We start from the raw sequence: 23,286 nt of genomic DNA, 5'->3' as shown, positions 1-23,286 counted from the left end.
AACCCAAAGTCAGGGGCTAGAGAAGTATACTGTTGTTACATGGACTATTGGTGGCAAGGGGTAAATATTTCTAAAAAATAATCTACACTGTTGTGGTTTTTATTGTTGTTGTTGTTTTTTAGTGTTGTCTTTGGATAAAACTATCTTATTAACATCTGATGACTTTGAGCTTAATAGTGCTACATAACCTGGTTCTCCTTTCCCATGTTTCCATCTTTGTAATGAGAACAGTAGTTTCCTTATTAGTCAGATCCTATATAATGGACCCAGGGAGCTATCTCTTGTTGTCCTGGACTTTGCTATGAAACACATAGGGTATCAGTTCACAATTCTCTGTAATATAGAGTTTCCAGTGGTGGTGGTAGTGGTGGAGGTGGTTATTACTTAGGAAAACCTGACTTTCTTTCTTTTTTTTTTTTTTTAATTTATGCATTTATTTTAATTTTATTTTTTACTATTTTTTAATTTACATCCAAATTAGTTAGCATATAGTGCAACAATGATTTCAGGAGTAGATTCCTTAGTGCCCCTTCCCCATTTAGCCCATCCCCCCTCCCACAACACCTCCCGTAACCCTCAGTTTGTTCTCCCTATTTATGAGTCTCTTCTGTTTTGTCCCCTCCCTGTTTTTATATTATTTTTGCTTCCCTTCCCTTATGTTCATCTGTTCTGTGTCTTAAAGTCCTCATATGAGTGAAATCATATGATGTTTGTCTTTCTTTGACTGACTAATTTCGTTCAGCATAATACCCTCTGGTTCCATCCACATAGTTGCAAATGGCAAGATGTCATTCTTTTTGATTGCCCGGTAATACTCCATTGTGTGTGTGCGTGTATATATATATATATATATATATATATATATACACGCACACACATATACACACCACATCTTCTTTATCCATTCATCCATCGATGGACATTTGGGCTCTTTCCATACTTTGGCTATTGTTGATGGTGCTGCCATAAACATGGTGCATGTGTCCCTTCGAAACAGCACACCTATATCCCGTAGATAAAGGACTAATAGTGCAATTGCTGGGTCGTAGGGTAGTTCTATTTTTAGTTTTTTGAGGAACCTCCATACTGTTTTCCAGAGTGGCTGCACCAGCTTGCATTCCCAGAAAACTTGACTTTGTAATGCCAGATTGTCAGGAAGAGTTACCTATGATTTAAGTTGGTGTTTCAATAATCTGGTGACTGTCAGTGTCCAATGATTATCAAAAAGTAGTTAACTGATGAGGTTGCCCCCAGAATGTCATTGCAAGAAGGAAATTTTAATAGAACCAGTATGATTTGTGTTGTGGGTACATTTGAACAGAATTCACATTGTGTTGTCCAGTTAGGGGATTGTCCTCAAAAGTCCTTGATTTCTTGCCTAGACGCTTTTCACCAGATCATTCGAGACGAAGGAATCTTGGCTTTATGGAATGGCACATTTCCTTCCTTGCTGTTGGTCTTCAATCCTGCCATCCAGTTCATGTTCTATGAAGGTTTAAAACGGCAACTTCTAAAGAAACGAATGAAGGTAATCCCTGATTGTGAAAGCAGCAAATAATCTCCGACATTGTCTTATTTGCATTGATGTGGTTTGTTCTTTTTTCGCTTTCCAGCTTTCTTCTTTGGATGTGTTCATCATTGGTGCAATATCCAAAGCGATTGCTACCACAGTCACTTATCCCATGCAGACGGTACAGTCAATTCTGAGGGTGAGTGCTGGGGTTCTCCCTGCATCTAATCAAACAACGTTCTAAAATATGTGGTGTCTCAGGGCGCCCGGGTGGCTCAGTTAAGCATCCGACTTTCGCCCAGGTCACAATCTCGCGGTTTGTGGTTCGAGCCCTGCGTTGGGCTCTGTGCTGACAGCTCAGAGCCTGGAGCCTACTTCGGATTCTGTGTCTCCCTCTCTCTCTGCCCCTTCCCCACTCATGCTCTGTCTGTCTGTCTGTCTGTCTGTCTGTCTCTCTCTCTGTCTCTCAAGAATAAATAAACATTTTTTTTTTTTCAACGTTTATTTATTTTTGGGACAGAGAGAGACAGAGCATGAACGGGGGAGGGGCAGAGAGAGAGAGGGAGACACAGAATCGGAAACAGGCTCCAGGCTCCGAGCCGTCAGCCCGGAGCCCGATGCGGGGCTCGAACTCACGGACCGCGAGATCATGACCTGGCTGAAGTCGGACGCTTAACCAACTGCGCCACCCAGGCGCCCCTAAATAAACATTTTTTAAAAATTTTTAAATAAATAAAATATAGGGGTGCCTGGGTGGCTCAGTCGGTTGGGCGGCCGACTTCGGCTCAGGTCATGATCTCGCGGTCCGTGAGTTCGAGCCCCGCGTCGGGCTCTGTGCTGACAGCTCGGAGCCTGGAGCCTGTTTCAGATTCTGTGTCTCCCTCTCTCTGACCCTCCCCCGTTCATGCTCTGTCTCTCTCTGTCTCAAAAATAAATAAACGTTAAAAAAAATAATAAATTAAAAAAAAATAAATTAAATATATGATTTCTGTGTTTAAAACAGTGTTAACAAAGCAATAAAGTAGTCAGTTGGTAGGCTGGAGCATTCCTTATTCATTTTTTCATTTGTTTGATATATTGCCCGCTAGGCTGGCTGTCACTTGGTTTCCTGTTTGGTTTGGAACAAAGATTATATTTGTAATTTCCAGTTAACATAGTGTCTCAGAAAACCCAAATGTGGGGCGAATTTCTTTAACAACCTTGGGAAACTATAAGTTTGTTTCCTTCTCATGAAAGGTGATTTGGTTAGGTTAATCTTTACAAAATCAGAAGTTGATTCCTTTAGTTCATTCAGGAGGAATTAATGATTTAGTTTTTGTGAAGAGCTTTCAAATTTCTGTTTTTTTCATTCAATTATTTAATGCCCACTCTGTGTGAGGAGCTGGCTACACATGGTGAATAAAATCCTAATCCCTGCCCTCCTGGAGGTAATAGAGGAAAGAATGAACCAATAAATAAGCAGAATAAATAGGTTGTTATAAATTGAGAAAAGAACTATCTAGGAAGTGAACTGCATTCTGAGATTTAGTGGAGGGGGGCATGGTGCAGATGTTCTTAGATGGGATGATTGAAGATGACTGGGCTCCTCTGAGGAGGCATGTATAAAAATCAAGACTTAAAAGAACCTAAGGATCCAGGTATCAAAGAGCATTCTAGGTAGAGGGAACATGTTGTGCTAAGAGCTTGGTGAATATTGGGAAATGAAAACAGGCTACTGTGGCTGGAGAGTGGGCTCCGGATGAGATTAGGAAAGTAGCAGGGAAGCCTATAAGTGAGGATTCTAGATTTTATTCTCATCTGAGTGGGAAGCTTTTGAAGGCCTTTTAGCTAGGGAGTGGTGTGATCTGATTTACAATTCAAGAAGATTCCTCTGGTTCTTCTGTGGTGAATTGGTCATAGGGCTAAGAGATAAGGGTGGGAGGGCAATCAGGAGGCCATTTCCGTAGTACAGGTAAGAGGTGATGGTGGCCTACACTGAGGTGGTAGCAGAGGAGAGGAGAGAGAAGACATGGACAGATTCACAATCAGTTTTAGAGAAAAAAATTCAAAGTATTTATGGTAGATAAAATGGGGGTGATAGTGAAAGTATTTCAGTTCAAAAATGTATTACCTTCTGTTAGAAGTATTTCTACTGATGTGCTATTTTTAAATTGATACTTAATACAAGGAATTCAACATCTAAATAAATGTATTTTGATACTTTTACAGTGTAAACATGTGAAGAGCTTAGACTGAAGAGGTTCTGATTTGTGGTTATCAGAACTTTTAAAAGACTGGAGGGCAAACCATACCATCAGTATCTAAATCTTCATTGTGGGCATATTTGTTTTCTTTTGAGGTAGAATTTTCCCATAATTCTCTATAAAGTGAAAATTCTCATGCTTGATTCATTGAAAAATATTTCCTATTTTCACTTATTTTATTGAAAAAGAGAAGATTCATGAAATCTACATAGTAATTGGATATTTTTATTACTGTATACTATAAGACCTTACTCAAACATAATTTCCTCTGGAAGTAGAAATTGATCTTTTTTTCTTCTTCCCCAGTTTGGACGCCACAGACTAAACCCAGAAAACAGAACATTGGGAAGTCTTCGGAATGTTCTCTATCTTCTTCACCAACGAGTAAAGTGAGCTTTGTAAATGCTTCACATTCTGTCCTGTCTTTCAACAGCCATCTCTGCCAGGGAGTAGCTAATTCTGCTTAACTTGCACTACTGCCTTGGCAGTGGTAGCCTAGAAACCTCTTCTTGCATGTTGTGCTCAGACATTTCTCATTTTAGGGGCTTAGTGCAGTATGATAGCGTTTGGGGAAGTTACAGAAAAAGTTCAGGTCTTTATTCTTTGTTACTTAGAAATATACGGGACTCCTGTAGAGAGGGAAGCCTCCTATAATCTAATGTGGAGACTGTTCTGCCCTAGTAGTGCTGTCATCAGTGGTATATCCTGTGACTTCTCTTGTAGATACAAATAAACAGATATTATAGAGCAGTAGTCATAGTGAGAGAAGGAGGGGGTAGTAGGAAGAGTAAGAGTAATTATCATAATGATGACGACAGTGATGATGATGATAAGAGTAGCTAACATTTTGGTGTTTGCTTTGCAGCAGACCCTGAGCTCCGTGCGTCACGTGGGTAATCTCACTTAATCCTAACAGTAGCCCTGTGAGGCAGGTGCCTTCATCATTTCCCTGAATTCATTTCATTTAAAGAAGCTGACCCTTAGGGATGTCAAATAAGGCAGGGGCCTCCTTTGAAGCAAAAGCTGCCATAACTTTCTGTTCCTAGATGTAAGATATTTTGAAAATAAATATATTGTAAAAACAGAATATGCTTGGGACACATGGGTGGTCAGTCAGTTAAGCATCTGGCTTGGACTCAGGTCATGATCTTGCAGTTCATGGGTTCAAGCCCCACAATCAGGCTCTGTGCTGACAGCTCAGAGCCTGGAGCCTGCTTCGGATTCTGTGTCTCCCTCTCTGTCTGTTCCTCCCATGCTCACACTCTGTCTCTTGGGGGGGAAAAATTGTCTAAAAAAATCCAGAATATGCTCGGGATGAAAAAAATCAAAGATAAAGAATTGGTATAAAGTAAAAACTATAAATAATCACCATACCAAGTGTTGGCAAGAATGTGGAGCATCGAGAACTTTCCTTGTGCTGCTGGTGGGAAAATGAAATGGTACAATGACCACTTTGGAAAGCAGTTTGCCATTTTCTTCAAAAGTTAAACATAGAACTACCATAGGACCTAGCCATTCCAGTCAATTTATATACCCAAAAGAAGTGAAATATGTCTGCACAAAAACTTTTATACAGATATTAATAGTTTCATTTGTAAGAATCAAAAACTGAAAAGAACACAGATGTCCCATCATCGAGTGAATAGATACACAAGTTATTATATATCTACATAGTGAAATACTGCTCATAAAAAAGAAGGACTCTCTAATGTTGTATACATGCAACAATATGGATCTCAAAATAATTGTGCTGAGTGAAAGAAATCAGACAAAATTCATACTGCATGATTCCACTTATATAAAATTTGGGAAATGCAAATACAATATCCACACCCCATCCCACCCCCCCTTATCTACAGTTTCCCTTCCCATGGTTTCAGGTGTCCACAGTCAGCCATGGTATGGAAACAGACGATCTTCCTTCTGACTTATCAGAAAGTCGATAGGACCTAGCACCAAGTCCCAATGCCTGTGTCATCCGCCTCACTTCCCCTCAGAACAGAGATGTTATGAGAGAGAGAGAGACCACATTCACGTAACTGTTATTTCAGTATATTGTTGTTCTATTTTATTATTAGTTTTTGTTGTTAATCTCTTACTGTGCCTAATTTACAAGTGAAACTTTATGATAGGTGTGTATGTATAGGAAAAAAATAGGGGGTTCAGTACTACCCACGGTTTCAGGCGTCCACTGAGGGTCTTGGAATGGATCCCCCTGGGGCTAAGCGGTGGCGTGCCTCTTTGATGCAAGAGTTGACTTTTGCGAAGAAAACCTTAACTATTTTTTTCAAACCTCTTTCCTCTCAGGCGGTTTGGAATAATGGGACTCTACAAAGGCCTTGAAGCCAAACTGCTGCAGACAGTCCTCACCGCTGCTCTCATGTTCCTTGTTTACGAGAAACTGACGGCCGCTACCTTCACAGTTATGGGGCTGAAGAACGTACGCAAGCGCTGAGACGCCTCGCCCCGCAGAGTGCAGAAGGCTACTCAAGATGCGGGCTTCCCTCCGTGCAAAGGGAAGTGATTCTCTTTTTACTCTTGGCTGCCTGCTCCATGAATTTTACCCTCATAGGCTGGAAAAGCATCGAAGGGTAAACATGGAATAGAGCCAGCTGGACCTGTCGACCACTTCATTTTTGATGGTTGGCTGAATTTTGTTGGGGAGGTTGGTCTGATGGTCATATGAAAAGAAAACATTATTGAAAACGTAAAAACGAAAGATTGTGGGTGTTTGTTGTTTTTCTTAAGGGGAATGGACTGTTGCTGTGTTATCTTTTCCAGTTAAAATCTTTCTTAAATTTACCAGCTGTTCTTTTTCCCTGAACCCCCAGGTTCTAGGAATGTATTTAATACCATGTAATTCTCCTCTTAGGCTTTTGTATGTCTTAATCTTGGTATTTTCCTCACTAAACATACTATGATTGTGCCACAGGCATGACTTTATTTTTGTTGAGCTTTATTCCTCCCCCTTAAGGAAAGGTGTCGTCTTTAGTACATGAGCTGTTTATTTTGTGGGGGAAATGAAAACAATTCATCCCAAATGATTCTCTTATGAAGTATTTGTAAACATCACTTATTCGTTAGTACTTGACATAATTAAAAAATATTTATTTTGAATCAGGCTTTTCATTACCAAAGGCTTGAAGTTTTATGTTTTTCCATACAAGCCCCATCAAGTCAAGCCCTGATAAACTGTCAGCACAAAAGACATTTTAAAAAGTTGCCCCTTATTCAAGTATCACATTGGGTTTACAACCAGATGGTAAAAATCATAGAAAAGAGAGAGAGAGCAGACGCCTTGTTTAGGCTCTGGAGTATTCTCTTCCTTTACAGAATCCTGGTGAAGGCTGTATGTTTTGAGAATAAATGTCTGATTGAGGTGATTTCTATTTGGGAACATCCCTTATAGCCCTCCCACTTGGAGTACCTGCATCGAGCAGCGTCACTGACATCACTTGGGAGCTTTTTGGGCACGTGGACCCAGACCTTCTGAATCATAGTCTACGGTTTAACAAGATCCCTGGGTGGTTCATACATTAAAGTTTGAGAGACCTTAGAGCCCCTGACTTAACAGAAGCTATGACTTGTTTCAAGGATAGAAACCAAGACAAAGATTTTTCTTAAAGGAAAGTTGGACTAAGGCATTGAAACCACCCCTGACAAAACTGAGTGTCCCACACAGCACATCCTTTCCTTTCACCTCCTAGCCCGTGTTAAGGCGGTAAGACTTGAATTATGCAGCTAGGAGTGGATTTAGACCTCTCAAGCCACCCAAGGAGGAAACTCTGGTCATTAGGTGAACAGCTCTTTGGGCTCCTTTGACTTAGTTTTGTCCCTATAACCAAACACCACGTTTTTCATGCATGAGTCTGATTCAGCCAGAGTCCAAGAAGAATAATGACATATCTGTGGGCTGTAGTATTTTAGTTCAGTTTTGAAAGTGGAAATTTCTTTCTCTTATTTCCTCTCTGGTTCCTGTGGTAATTTCAAAACATGTGATGATCGAACTCCTAATAACTGAAAGATGGTTGTGTATTCTAGAAAGCAAGAATTAGGAGGGGCTAATAATCTGGGAACTAGACTGAACACTCAACCCCTATTTAAGCCAAAGAATTGAAGACAGAATTGGCCCCTTTACTACTTTTCTTTTTTCTTTTTTCCTTTTTTTTGAGAGAGCATCATGTGTGTGCAGGAGCAGGTGAGGGGCAGAAGGAGAGGGAGAGTCTTAAGCGGACTCCATGCCCAGCATCCCAGCACAGAGCCCAAAGCAGGGCTCCATTTCACTGACCATGAGATCACGACCTGAGCCAAAATCAAGAGTCAGATGCTTAACTGACTGAGCCACCCAGGCGCCCCCTCCCCCTGCATTACTACTTTTTATTTTACTTTAAGGTTCCTATGTGTCTGGCAGGGCTTGGGTGGGAAGCACAAGACTTATTTTTATACAGGAGAAGAATGATCATGAAGGTGCCATGTGTACTTTTGCTGTCTTAATTATGCAAGTTGCTTTGGAATTTGAATTTTGAGCTCAGGTTGGTATGTTAGAATAATTTCCAAGTCAAATTATGTAGTTAAATGAGATTTTATGATGTGAAAATCTATTTGATGCTTCTTTTTTCTGATTTTATGAGTGAACAATTTAATATTGAGGTTTTATGCTCCCTGTGGAAGCTTGCAGACTCACTAGTGAAACTAGGTAATGATTCACCCAGTTTTGTAACCTTTGGTTAATAATAAGTTATTTGAGAAAACTAAGGAGCTGAAGTCTGTACTGTAGAAATGGAAAATTTTTATTTTTGATTCTTTATGCAGTTTCTCTAGAATGTGAGGATAAGAGCCTTTGGGATTATATTAGTGTCACCACAGTGGAAAACTTAATTTCTGTAAGTATTTAATCTGTGTTTTGAAGTGGACCCTAATATTTCTACCCTCATCTTAATTTTACTATTAAATTTGAAATGCAGAAATAGGCTTGACCATAAGATCATAAGCAGTGGGAGTTAGAATCTTGGGTTTTATTCCCAGCTCTACCACCGACCAACTAGCAAATTACATCATCTCCTTGAGCTTCAGCTTTTTGATGAGTGGAGGTAATAATACTACCCACTTCAGAGGATCTTTGAGAACTAATGATGTCAGCTAAATCCCTTTATGATCTCGACAGAGGGAAAATCTGAATGAACCATGTGACTGTTCCTGGATTTATGTAACAGTTTGTCTTCTTCAAGCTTCAATACTTTCTCATCTTATAATCCCAATGTCTCTGTGAGGTACAAGGAACAATGTCCCCATTTAATTAACAAGGAAATTGACACAACTATCAAATGACTTGTGTGGTTGGAGCCAAAACTAGAGTTGATTTTCCTGCAGTCAAAGATAATGATGTAAAGATTGGGTTCTGGAATTAGACCTAGGTTCAACTCTGGCTCCACTTCTCACCAGCTGTGAGAACAAAGGAATTAGGGAATTTGTATAAAACTTCGTTTCTTTGACTATGAAATGGAGCTCTTGATAAAGCCACCTCAGAGGGTGATTGTGATGATTAAAGAGATCATATATTCAAATTGCTTAGCACAGTGCTTGCCACATGAGAAGAGCTAGATAAATGTTAGCAATGACTCATCATAATACGATTATTACTGTTGAGGGGTATGGCTGCTTGATAGATACCACTGCTCACTGTAGTGAAGTGAGTGGTAAGCACTCTGGGTTTTGAGCCAGACCTGGGTTCAGATTTTCATCTACTACTTAATAGTATCGTGGCCACAGACAGGTCACTTGCTCACCTTTCTGAATCTGTGTCTTCATCTGTCTGATGGAAATGATTACCTCACAAGGCTATAACACATCTTTATATAGATATAGACCTATCTTCTTTAATCTCAGAACAGCTCACAAGACTGAAATATGTGTCTGTCTATAGATGGATATACAGAGATAGATGTATCTATCTATAGATAGATACCTTCTTTAATTCTTAATCCTCAGAAGAGCCCTGCAAAGTAATACTTTCTCTTGGACAGATGGAGAGATATATGTATGTACATCTGGCACAGTACATGACATATATATGTGCTTCATAAATGCTGTCTTTTATATTGAGATGTATATAACATTAGTTCCGGGTATACAACATAATGATTCAATATATGTATGTATTGCAAAATGATCACCACAGTAAGTCTAGTTAACGTCTGTCACCAAAACATTCATCAGATAAGTGATGTTTGAACCAAGAAAATCAACTAGGTTTTACTTTGGGGCAGCATTTCCTCTTTCCATTTGTTTGAATTGTGAGCATGTCTTTTCTGGGAGTCTTTCAGTGTACCTCCCCAAAAGAGAAGCCAAATCCAGTAATTTCATGTGTCATTCAGTATTCAGATTAAGTCCCCCAAATATGTATCAGTTAATCAGTAAAATACATACCGGTTCAGTAGCAAAAAGTCACTGGCTAAGTTAGTGTCTCATCTTGGCTCTCTGGAAAAGCTAAAGAATAGTGACTTCATGGGGCCAGATGCCACACATCTAAGGAAAGCCCTCCCTCTGAGCAGCTGAATTACTTACCTGGCGATGTTAAATGTCAGCAGAATACCAAATATATACAAAGGCTCATTTGTAGGACGTTTACATATGCAGTAAATATAACTGTGACTTGCAGGGTTTTTACCACCATAGGAATGAAAGGGCCTTGGGTTAGTGCTGCTGTTTGGGGGGCAAACTGGTAGCCCCTGAAAAGTAGGTTAAGTGGGACATAGTGGACAAGAAAAAAAGTTTTCCATGGGCTGGTCAAGAGAAGGAAAGAAAAAAAATTACTATTTAAAGACAGAAAGTGAAAATGGGAGTCAGCGGAGGGGGGAGACAAGGCACCAATGCCTAGCAGAGCCCTCAGAGAAGGCGCACTAAAAAATGGGTGACAGGCACATAGACTTGGCAGTAAACTGTGGAACCTAGTAAATGAGGTGCAGTCTGTGACGAAGTGGAAAGGGAAAGAAACCCTGGTTTGAAAATGGGCAATGGAACCTCCATGCATTCAGTGCCTACAAAATGCCAGGCACAATTGATTTGCATACATCTTGATATCCTTGTAATAACTCTAAATAGATGAGGATCATTCCTGTTCACAGATGAGTTAGTTAAATCCTCAAGAGTAACTTACCAATGTCAACATACCTAGTGAATGGGGATCGGGATTTAAAATTTAGGCTGACTCCAGAACTTTCTACACTGCCACACCACATTCCTCAGATGTCCTTAAGAGTAAGGCTTCTAAATGAGTGTGTGGTTCTCTTTTACAACTTAGAGGAGCATGTAAGTGAAGATGTATTTGTTTCTGTAATGAACTGTCTTCACCCCAATATGACACCACAGGGCTCAAAGGAAGCCTATGGCCTCTGTATCCAAGAATGGTTCATTGAATCCATTGAGGATATTTCTTGCCTCCGTGTCCAAGAATGGTTCATTGAATCTATTGGGGCTATTTCTTGCCTCACTGTCTTTGTTTATGCTTTCCAGTGTGTTGAGAATCCTCTTCCTACTATTTCTGGTGAATTCCTGCCCAGATCCGTCATCACTTCTTCCCAGAAGCCTTTCTGGAAGTTTATGCCCTCCCACTCACTCCTCCAACCCCAAAGACTTTTGTACAAAAATGTCTGTCATCACACCTACTACATTGTATTTTGAATTGCAGTAGTCCATCTGTATCTCTGCATTCCTCTAGATACAAGTTCTTTTCAGGACAGGAAATGAGTCCTTTTTAAAAAAATGTTTATTTTTTTAGAGGGAGAGATAGAGTGAGCACACATGCATAGGGAAGGGGCAGAGAGAGAGAGAGAGAGAGAGAGAGAGAGAGAGAGAGATAGAATCCCAAGCAGTCCCCACTCTTTCAGCACAGAACCTGACACTGGGCTCAAACTCACAAACCAAGAGATCATAACCTGAGCAGAAACCAAGAGTCAGATGTTTAACCAACTGAGCCACCCAGGGGCCCCTGGACAGGAAATGAGTTCTCACATGAGTGTTTCAAGTAGCATAGTGTCTCACTCATGGTAGGCACTCAGTTGTTGCAGGAGTGCTTTTGGTTTAACACAGGGTTAGGGCACCTGGGTGGCTCAGTCGGTTAAGCATCTGACTTCGGCTCAGGTCATGATCTCACGGTTCATGAGTTTGAGCCCTGCATCAGTCTCTGTGTTGACAGCTCAGAGTCTGGAGCTTGCTTTGAATTCTGTGTCTCCCTCTCTCTGCCCCTCCCCCACTAGCTCTATCTCTGTCTCTCTCTCTCAAAAACAAATAAAAACATTAAAAGAAATTTTTTTTTAAAAGACAGAGTTGACATTTCTCTAATCAAATTGACCTGTTAATTAACAGTTTACATGTTTTTAGGGGTGCCTGGCTGGCTCAGTCAGTAGAGCATGCAACTCTTGATCTCAGGGTCATGAATTTGAGCCCTACCTTGGGTGTAGAGTTTACTTTAAAAAATAAATAAATAAAAGAGTTTACATGTTTCCAGAATTCTTGCACTCTGGTGTTTTCTTGGTTGTTGATTTTCAGTTTTTCAGATTTCTTTGCCTTAATTAGCTCACACTTAAGGATAAAGATTCATTATTTCTTTGCTTTGGTTGGAGTCACCAAAATTATCTACCTTGTGGTATCACTTACCCAAATTCTTTGAGGTACTTCATCCTTTTTTGTTTTTAACGTTTATTTATTATTGAGAGACAGAGCATGAGCATGGGAGGGCAGAGACAGGGGGAGACACAGAATCCGAAGCAGGCTTCAGGCTCTGAGCTGTCAGCGCTGAGCCCAAAGCGGGGCTCGAACTCACAAACTGCCTGAGCCGAAGTCAGATGCTTAACCAACTGAGCCACCCAGGCGCCCCACTTCATCCTTGTTTTGCTTTAGTTTCTATAGAACCCACTGGCAGAGCAGATGGTTGGCCAAGTAGGTGATTCCCTATGTAAGGAGGACCTTATTAAATTGCAGATTCCTATTCTAGGAATAACATTTTATCCATTTATTCAAAAAGTATTACCTTCCATATCCAAGCACTATACCAATTGCTGGGATTATCCAGATGAATAATGCCCAGTGTCTGCCTTCATGTACCTCACTGTTCGGCATGGGAGACAGACAAAAAACAACTTGGAATTTTACCGATGATGAATTCTGATGAGAGTTCAGTTCAGTAGTTGTTTTGGGAGCATGGAGAAGCTGGGGCTAACTCTGTCTTTGTCTGTGTGACCAGAAGGCAACATTTGAATTAGGAACATACCAAGAAGCGGGTAAAGGACCTTTTTTTTTTTTTTTTTTAATGTTTATTTATTTTGAGAGAGCCTGCATGAGCAGGTTAGGGGCCGTGAGACAGGAAGAGAGAGAATCCTAAGCCAGCTCTGGACGCTGGGCTCGAACTCACAAACTGAGACCATGACCTGAGTTGAAACCAAGAGTTGGATTCTTAACCAACAGAGCCACCCAGGTGCCCCAGGACCTTCTTGACAGAAGAAATAAATAGCATTTACAAAGTAGAAACGGGATGATGGTTTGTTATTTGTACATTGGTTGAATTAGATCCAGATGCTTCCCAACCTAGATCTCAGAGTTGAACACTTGTTGGAATGGGGGAAGGTTAGAGCATCATCAGGTCACTGACCGCCTGCAACAAGGGAAAAGAGGTGATCATGACCCCCATCTTTCCTGACAGTTTTGTCTGCAGTTATACTTGGATCTAAAGAAAGAAGATACATTCCCTCTACTCTATGAATTTAAAATCTAATTTTGCCCATACTTTAAAAATTAGACATAACACGAATCATTAGTTTCACCTCTATGAAGATAGGCCAGCAAAGCAGTTTAGGCTTAACTTTATCTTGATCAATATGGAAATGTTTACTTGGAAAACAGCTTCCTAGTTGAGGCTAAGACCCTGAGTACTTTCTCATGCATTTGTTAGTGTGTTAAAAATTACTAAAGCAAAGGCGCCTGGCTGGCTCAGTCAGAAGAGCATGTGACTCTTGATCTCTGGGTCCTGAGTTCAAATGCCACCTTGTGGGTAGAGATTACTAAAAAAAAAAAAATAAATAAGATTTAAAAACATATATATATGTAGTGAAGTCTTAAGGGAAGGGGAATTTAAAAATTGAGGAAGTCCTTTATTTCTTTTTTAATTTGCAACTAGGTGTGACGTTTACAGATTTTTTTCTAATGTGTTCACATTTTATTCTCTATTGTGAGATTTATTTAAAGAATTTCTGTACTGTATAGATGGGGAAATTGAGACACAGATCTGACTTAGGTCACGTAGTAAAGGATTAGAGAGTCAGAAACAGGAATTCATACCTCCTTGATATTCTAGCCAGTAATCTTTCACTGGCTTGTACTGCTTGAAGATAACGGTATTTTCTATTTTGGTTTAAAATTTTTCTTCTAGCTTTTTTTTGTTTTTAGGTTTATTTATTTTGGGAGCACAAGCAAGGAAGGGGTAAAGAGAGGAGGAGAGAGAGAGAATCCCTAGCAGGCTCCACACTATCAGTGTAGAGCCTGATACAGGGCTTGAACTCACAAACCAGGAGATCATGACTGGAGCCAAAGTCAAGAACTGGTTACTTAACCAACTGTGCCACCCAGGCGCCCTGATTTTGTTTCTTCTTATAAAAATAATACATTCATTATAAAAATTTCAGAAAATATAGAAGAGAATAAAGCTATATTCCTATATATGTATATATACCTATACTCGCAATATCTAGAAATCCCTCTAATATTTTAGTATATCTATTTTCAGACTTGTTTAAATATATACATATATAGGGATTTACTTAATATACACCACATTTATTTATAGAGTTTTTAAATAAATTTTGTAAAATTTCATCTCAAATATATATTTACTGTCAAATATGTCATAATTTTAGTTGCTTCATAGAATTGTACTGTGTGAACGTATCATTTAGTTAGACTCTTATTGACGGACTTCTGGGTTGTTTCCAATTTTTTGCTATTATAAATGTGATAACATCCTTAATCTATGCGTCTTTTGCCATCATTTTGTTAAGAAAATTTCTAGGAATCCAGTTCCTGGGTCAAAAGGTATGCCTACTGTGACATTCTGTTATTAAACTAAAACTTGTTCCTATCTGTTCCTTTATGTTCATTGTCACTTTGGACTATGTAAACACTGTTTGCTCACCTCTACTTGGGCTGCAGGAGAAATTCCATTCAGAGTGTGACAGGGAAAAGGCGCTGTATGCCACAGGCTGGGCTTTGCACGCTTTTTCTGGTAATTCTCACAACAATCCTATGAAATATACGATTAAATGAGGTATTATCAAAAGTGCTACAGGAGTTTAGAGCTGAAAATATTTCGTCCAACCAGTGACTGAGATCATTTAAATACCTCATACTAAAGCATAATAATAGCTACCATTTACTGAGCACCTACTATGCACTGGTTGTCATCCTAGGTGCTTTACGTATATTATTTAATCCTCCTACAAAGATTCCAAAGCCCGTGCACTTTCCGTGCTTCTCCACTTCGACCTTTGCTTCTACGTCTGCATCCTAGTCCCTGTGCTTTTGTTAGATGGCAGATTCCAGAGTGCAGGGACTTGCTATTAATCATTTTGTGAATCACCATAAACACGGGGTTACATTGGGCAGGGGTCTCTGTAGAAATGCTTTATGATTATAAAGCTTTTGAAATCAAGGACAACTTTTACAACTTACTTTGTTGACTTTTATGTGTCTGGTTTTTATTTAAATTCTAGTTGGTTAACATATAGTGTAATATTAGTTTCAGAAGTAGAATTTAGTGATTCATTACTTATATATGACACCCAGGGCTCATCCCAACAAATGCCCTCCTTTTTTTAAAATTAATTTCTTTATTTAAAAAAAATGCTTTTTAATGTTTTTATTTATTTTTGAGACAGAGAGAGACAGAGCATGAGCAGGGGAGGGGCAGAGAGAGGGGGAGACATAGAATCCGAAGCAGGCTCCAGGCTCTCAGCTGTCAGCACACAGCCCGACGCGGGGCTTGAACTCACAGACTGTGAGATCATGACCTGAGCTGAAGTCAGACGCTTAACCGACTGAGCCACCCAGATGCCCCCTCTTTTTTTTTTTTTTTTTTTTAATGTTTATTTATTTCTGAGAGAGAGACAGAATGTGAGCCGGGGAGGGGCAAAGAGAGAGGGAGACACAGAATCTGAAGCAGATTCCAGGCTCTGAGCTGTCAGCACAGAGCCCAATGCAGGGTTTGAACCCATGAACTGTGAGCTCATGACCTGAGCCCAAGTCGGCCACTTAACTGACTGAGCCACCCAGGTTCCCCACAAGTGCCCCTCTGAATACCCATCACCCATTTAGCATCCTCCCACCCACCTCCCCTTCAGCAACCCTTAGTGTGTTCTCTATAGTTAAGAGTCTGTTTTATGATTTGCCTCCCTCTCTTTTTTGTTCCCCTGTGTTCATCTGTTTTGTTTCCTAAATTCCATGTATGCATGAAATCATAGGGTATTTGTCTTATTTTGACTTATTTCACTTAGCATAACACACTCTAGCTCCATCCACTTTGTTGACTTTTTAATATATAAATAAGCTCCTATTTGATAGAAAATGGCTGGGTTGTTTTTTATTTTGTTTCATTTTGCAATCGCAGATACAGAAAAACCTTCAGGCCACCAGAGGGCCTTGCAGTCAGCCTCCTGTATCATCTTCATTGTAAATCACTGCTGTCAGAGATGTTTAGTGCAATTTGTTCTCGATGAAACCAAAAACAGAAGCATTCTTAGACCCGCTTAGCAATCTGAATAGGATCTGTGACTTGAACTTGGTGGAGCACTATCTTGGAGCATCTTTTTTATCTATAAAAGCAAAGAAGGGAGTAGGAAGTATTTTGCTAAAAATATATTCTTTTACTTTTTCCTTTCCCCAAGCGTATGCCCGCAGTTTTAATTTGTCATGCATAATTTATAATCTTCTCTTGGCCAGATAATAAAGCCAGTAGCTCTCAATATCAATAGAAATTGAAGTCCAGGAGATAGAGGACAGTTTTTGGCCGGTAGCTTCCACTGCTTTACTGGTCTTTATTGACACTAATAAAAACTTGCAAAATTGACTGATCCATAGTTGACTCCCTCGTTTCTGTTCACCATCTGGTGGAATTGCCACCAGGCAGGAAAATGATTAAAAGGCAGCAGGAGGGAGAAGAGGTAAAAGGCATTTTGATAACCCACAACTTTAAAAATCAATTCAAACCCTTACTAGCCGAGCGGTTTTGATGTAAACAGGTAAATCTTTCCACATTGTTTGAAGTAATGTAACTATTGAGACTTCTAAGTTGTCGCCCACTAGAGCCCTCATTGATCTGTACTCCAGGAGCATTCAAGATATTAATTTATTTCACAAACATTCAGTATATTCGTACAGGCACCTGGTGAGCACTGGCATACGGATGTGATGTTTGTCCTTATATATTGCTTTGTAGTTTGTAAAACAATGTGACATCTACTAATCTTACTTGGTATTCAGTTCATACCTCTGAGATGAATTAGGCAGATGATCTCCATTTTATAAGTGTGGAGACAGGTTCAGAATGGTTAAATGGCTCTTTAATAGATGCACACCAGTGACAGAGAAGGATGCAAGCAGAGAGAGGTCTTCTGATTCCAAATGCTGTCTTTTCCCACAACGTCATGCTGTGTTCCTGGAAGAAGTAAGCCTGTTACTCTCAAGGGAGGACTTGAGGGGTATAATGTGCCCACGGACCCAAGGTTAAAAATGGATATATTATAGCTACTTGATGGGTTTGATTGTTGAGTTTAGTGAGCTACTTCAGAAATAAGTTCAAAAGCTTTCCACGGGCACCCGGGTGGCTCAGTCGGTTAAGCGTCCTACTTCAGCTCAGGTCATGATCTCGCAGTTCGTGGGTTCAAGCCCTGCATCAGGCTCTGCACTGGTGGTGCAAAGTCGGCTTGGGATTCTCTCTCTCTTCCTCTCTCTCTCTGCCCCTTCCCCATTTGCACTCACTCTCTCTCTCTCAAAATAAATAAACCTAAAAAAAACAAAAACAAAACAAAAAAAACCTTTCCAGTACTATTTCTCTTTTTGTCCAAAAACAGAAGATAGATTCAGTATGCGGGCAGTGGGGAAAAAAGGTGGGGGGGGGGGTCTTTTTTACTACTTGGTTGACATATTTACTGGGATTTTAATTCTTTCAGGTCTCTGAGTACCCACATCTTTCCCTGAGGTATGGTTTATGCATAATGGTTTTTGCAGTAATGCCCACGTTAAAAAGAACAGGCCCATCATTTGGGTATCAAGCTTGGGTAGGGTTGTCCCTCACACAAAATGCTTTTTATTTCTCTGATAGTTTTTGGAACATAACACCCTGGCTGGAGCTTTATCCAGTACCTCCTGCACTAAGTTGTATTTCTCTGTTAACTTACGTACCTCTCTCAATAGATTGAGCTCTGAACCCTTGTCATCATTACTATGTCCCAGGAGTTATTATAAGTACTCTATAAATATCTGTCCAATGAGTTTATATATTGAGGGAGATGGGATACATTGTTGAATTTGGGTTTTTCTAAACCAGAGTACCTAGAGTTACAATGTCTGTGATAATATTTTGACAAAAAGTAAGGCGTGGCTTCCCAGAGTTAGGTGCCTTAGTAATGTCACCATATTAAATATAATATGATACATGTACACTTATCTTTGTTTACACTGAATAAAGTATGGGATATGTCCAGGCAGAAGGGAGCTGAGAAGTAAATTCATAAGCTTAAAGCCTTATAATCAGGGGTGCCTGGGTGGCTCAGTCAGTTAAGCGTCTGACTTCGGCTCAGGTCACAATCTCACGGCTGGTGAGTTCAAGCCCTGCATCGGGCTCTGTGCTGACAGCTCAGAGCCTGAAGCCTGCTTCAGATCCTGTATCTCCCTCTCTCTCTGCCCCTCCCCTGCTTGTGCTCTGTCTGTCTCTCTCAAAGATAAATAAACATTTAAAAAAATTAGAAAAAAGATGGTGAGAGCAGACATCCTATTCCTGATCTCGGACAGAAAGCATTCAGTCTTTTGCTGCTGAGAATGATGTTAGCTGTGGGTTTCGGTAGATTCCCTCCATTGTTTCTTTGCTTGTAGTCAGTCCGTTAACTGGGACTGGGTGCTCAGCACTCTTAGCTGTTCTCAGGAACATGTGATAGGATGCGAACAGTTTTTCTAGCATCATTTGCAGTGCTACCTCTTTATCCACTAAAATGTTCATTTGTTGCTTTGTTTTGTCTTAACCATTTGTATATAAATCTTTCTGAAATGCTAAATATTCCTGACTAAGCATAATTAGAATACATACAATTCAACTGTTTCTTTACGACTTGGACATAATTGTGATACATTACCATGCTAGCTAATCATGTGGTGATGTCTTTGGGAGGTTATAGGATAGTTTGGCCTTTCAACAAATCCTTCCAAACTGCTGTGCATTTTGGATATCTGTGTCTGCTTTTTACAAATACGGATTGTCCTGTCCCTAGTTGTTAATTGGCACTTTTTCTGACCTTAATATGCCTGCCTCTGAGAACATTCTCTTCTAGTAGGCAATTTCTTTTTTTTTTTTTTTTTAATTTTTTTAATGTTTATTCATTCTTGAGAGATAGAGACAGAGCATGAGCAGAGGAGGGGCCGAAACAGAGACACAGAATCTGAAGCAGGCTCCAGGCTCTGAACTGTCAACATGGAACCCAATGCAGGGTTCAAACCCACAAACTGCAAGATCGTGACCTGAGCCAAAGTCGGACACCTAACCAACTGATCTACCCAGGCTCCCCTAGTAGGCAATTTCTAATCTCCTGAGGTCCAGGATGCCAAAGAACCAAAACATTTAGAAGATTTCATAAACTAAGAGTAAATAAACAGGAATAAATACCTTGTTTGGTTAAATGCCTTTTGTTTCCTAGATGCTCAGTTCTGTTCTGAATGGAGCACTGTCAGGTGTGAGGTATTACTATATCATAAATAAAATTATTTTTTAGAGGCTTGTACAGGTACCCTCCACCTCATCCTCTTTCCTAGTCAATTTTCATGAGTTGAACTCCCCCTATTTCTCTTCCTCCTCCAGTACATGAATGTTCATAGCAGCCTTATTCATAATAGCCATAAAATCAAAACAACCTAAAGTTGAATAAGCAACAATTGTCATATTAATTAGTGCAATAGAGGGGCGCCTGGGTGGCGCAGTCGGTTAAGCGTCCGACTTCAGCCAGGTCACGATCTCGCGGTCCGTGAGTTCGAGCCCCGCGTCGGGCTCTGGGCTAATGGCTCAGAGGCTCAGAGCCTGGAGCCTGTTTCCGATTCTGTGTCTCCCTCTCTCTCTGCCCCTCCCCCGTTCATGCTCTGTCTCTCTCTGTCCCAAAAATAAACGTTGAAAAAAAAAATTTTTTTAATTAGTGCAATAGAATGTTACGTAGCAATGAAAGTGAACAAATTATAGCTATATTCAGCAACATGGATGAATCACACAATGTTGAATGAAAGAGGCCAGACATAAAACTTTAATGTGTGATTACACTTATATAAATCTCAAAAACAGTGTTAGAAATCAAGACAGCTGGTACTTTTAAGGAGAAAGAGACAGGGAGAAGGACGCTGCTAAAATAAGGTGGAAAGGTAGAAAGTAAAGAGGTGAAAATAGTTACACCAAACAAATACTAAACCAATGGAAAGCTGGTTGATGTTAAAGGAAAAAGCATTTTGCAGGATAGGAAAGGTCATGAGATAATGGTAAAATGGACAAATCACCAGGAATAGGTAAAAGTCCTAAACCTAGATGTACCTACTAACATAGACTAAAATGCATAAGATAGTCAGAATTATGAAAAGAAATTGACATACACTATAAGCACATGGAGATCTTAATATACCCCTTTCTGAAGATTAAGTAGGCTAAAGACTGTTTGAGCAATATCTCATAATTATTCACCCCCAGATTGGAAAATACATTTTCAAGCACACTTAGAACATTTAGAACAGTTCACTATCACATATTGAGCTGAAATCTGTCTCACTGAGGTTTTTATCTTCTTGTCCTAGTTCTGTCCATTGGAACCATAAAGACATGCTACTCTTCCAGTGACAACCCTTCTAATTTTTAAAAACAGCTAAGTTTGTGACTCCAGTGAGTCACATATCTGGTTTGACCAAACAGGGGTGATTGAAGGATGACCACCACATCCGGGTGGATGGTGGTGACATTCATTGGAATAGAAAACATTGGTGATCCCGGTGGAACAGGCAACAGAGATCTCCCCTTGGATGTCTAGTGGTCTTCTAAAACTTAACATGTCTAAAATTGGTCTCTAGTCCTACATAAAAAATCTGCTTCTCTCCCAGTGTTTCTTACTTCCGTGAGTGGCAGCACCACTCACTCAGTTTTTCAAGCCAGAAATCTTGGAATCATTCTTTGTCCTCCCCACCCCACTATAACAAATCTTTCCAGAATATGTTGCGATCATATCGTTTCTCCCCTTTACCTCTACCACCTCCATTGCTCTTGTCCGGACAACAGCTTCTTAACTGATCCCCTTGCTTCTATGGTTCCCCCACACATTCTCTTCTCCATATTGGAACCAGAAAGAGCCTTTTATGTGTAATCAGATCCCGTCTTTCTCCTGTTCTCATCCCTACAGTGACTTCCAGCAAACTTAGAGTGCAGATTCCTTTGCATGGCCCCCCAGGGTCCCTCATGATCTCACCCCTGGCTACCTCTCTAACCCCATCCCATCTGTGCGTGCACACACACACACATACACGCACGCAAAACTTTGGCCACATTGGCCACATTCCTAAGACTCAAGCAAGTTACTTACCTGGGTTCTTTGCACTACGCCCTTCCTTCTGTCACTTGCCTATGTGGTCATTTCACTCAGTACCACTCAGGTGTCCTCTTCAGAGGCTTTCCCTGGCCACTGTATCTAAAATAGCACCAGCTACTTCTTATTCCCTTAGCCTGCTTTATTTTTCTGCATAGCACTTCTCACCGCTTGATATTATATATTTATCGGTTCATGGTCTCTTTCCTCTAGTTTTAGCTTCTCCAGGGCAAGGCTTGGTTTAGTTCACCACTCTATCCCTAGTGCCTAGAATAGTTCCTGGCTCATAGAAACCCTTTTATAGGTATTTGAGTGGGTATTAATTCACAGTTCAAAAATCTTCAATGGCTTTTCATTGCCTGGAGCAAGGTTTCTCAGCAGTGACACTGTTGGTGTTGGAGAGACTGCCCGGTGCAGGGTGTTTAACAGCACCCCTAGCTTCCACCCACTGCATGTGAGCAGTACCCACCCCGAGTGGCCATCAGAAATGTAGCCATGTGTTACCAAATGCCCCCTGAAGGGTACAGACCTTCCATTTGAGAACCACAGACCTGGAGCAAGCCACCTAAACCACATTTACCTGTAGAGCTTAAAGAAAAAGCAAATCCCGAGACTTATCAGAGGCCAGTAGATTCAGAAGCTCATCGGCTTAGGTCAAAAGTGGCTGGTTGACAGGTACAGGGGACTGGCTGGCTTGGTTATCATCTAGTCCCTGCCTCTCTAAGCATTGCTTCTTTGTCATCCAACCCTCCAGCTACACCGTGCTCCTTATGACTCCATTTTTTCTGCACGTGTTTTCTTCCCTGAAGCAGAGATTACTCAAGTGCTCACTACTAGCATTCCCTCTTTCTTCATTAGCAACGGAACCCAGAATGGTACTGTTGAATCATGACTGTGCACCCAGTTAAATAACACATTTTCTGACCTTCCTCACCAATGACAGCAGCCTCTCCTCCTGCCCCTTCCCCCGCCCTCCTTCTCCTTCCTACTTTATTGGCAGAAGTTCGACATGAATACATTCTGGTTGTACAGACTTCCAACAGTACAAATGTATGCCTTTCACCTGCCTTCCACACAGAAATAACTACCATCAAGAGTTTAGTATATGACCTAACAATGCCCTTCTGGGAATTTGAATCGATTTATTTTCTTCAGAGTCATCCAATGTTTTTGATTCCTTATTTCCTAAGTAATGTTCATCTAGCCTTTTTATTGAGGAATCTCAAGGCACATTTTTAAAAACGTCCCTTTCAGGGCACCTGGGTGGCTCAGTCAGTTAAGTGACTGACTTCGGCTCAGGTCATAATCTCATGATCCATGATTTCGAGTCCCGCATCAGGCTCTGTCCTGACAGCTCAGAGCCTGGAGCCTGCTCTCTCTGCCCCTCCATGCTCACACTTTCTCTCTCTCTCTCTCTCTCTCTCTCTCCCCTCCCTCCCCCAGAAGTAAATAAACATTAAAAAAATATTTTTTTAAAAAAATCTCCCTTTCTAAGGAAATGAAATACTGAAAGTTTGAATTAGAAGATCCTTATGAAAGCCCTGCTATTTTAAATTTAATCAGGAGTCTCCTGGTTTTGAGTTCTTGTTTTCTTTTTTTTTTTAATTTTTTTTTCAACGTTTATTTATTTTTGGGGGGACAGAGAGAGACAGAGCATGAACGGGGGAGGGGC

At 40.4% G+C, this 23,286-nt stretch overlaps 1 protein-coding gene across 2 annotated transcripts in view; it reads left to right on the top strand.

Annotated features, from left to right (window-relative positions):
- SLC25A17 (solute carrier family 25 member 17) overlaps nt 1–6,870 on the top strand; it is a 48,368-nt gene extending 41,498 nt beyond the window's left edge. For both annotated transcript variants that reach the window (XM_045465943.1, XM_045465944.1), the window contains 4 exons: nt 1,383–1,528; nt 1,614–1,709; nt 4,060–4,142; nt 6,061–6,870. In XM_045465943.1, coding sequence (XP_045321899.1) covers nt 1,383–1,528; nt 1,614–1,709; nt 4,060–4,142; nt 6,061–6,208 — 473 coding nt within the window. In that variant the 3' untranslated portion in view covers nt 6,209–6,870. The remainder of the gene's footprint in view (nt 1–1,382; nt 1,529–1,613; nt 1,710–4,059; nt 4,143–6,060) is intronic.
- The last annotated feature ends 16,416 nt before the right edge of the window (nt 6,871–23,286 follow it).

The sequence above is a fragment of the Leopardus geoffroyi genome, chromosome B4 (assembly GCF_018350155.1).
Source record: "Leopardus geoffroyi isolate Oge1 chromosome B4, O.geoffroyi_Oge1_pat1.0, whole genome shotgun sequence".
Lineage (NCBI taxonomy): Eukaryota > Metazoa > Chordata > Mammalia > Carnivora > Felidae > Leopardus > Leopardus geoffroyi.
This window is presented reverse-complemented; position numbering and strand designations above follow the sequence as displayed.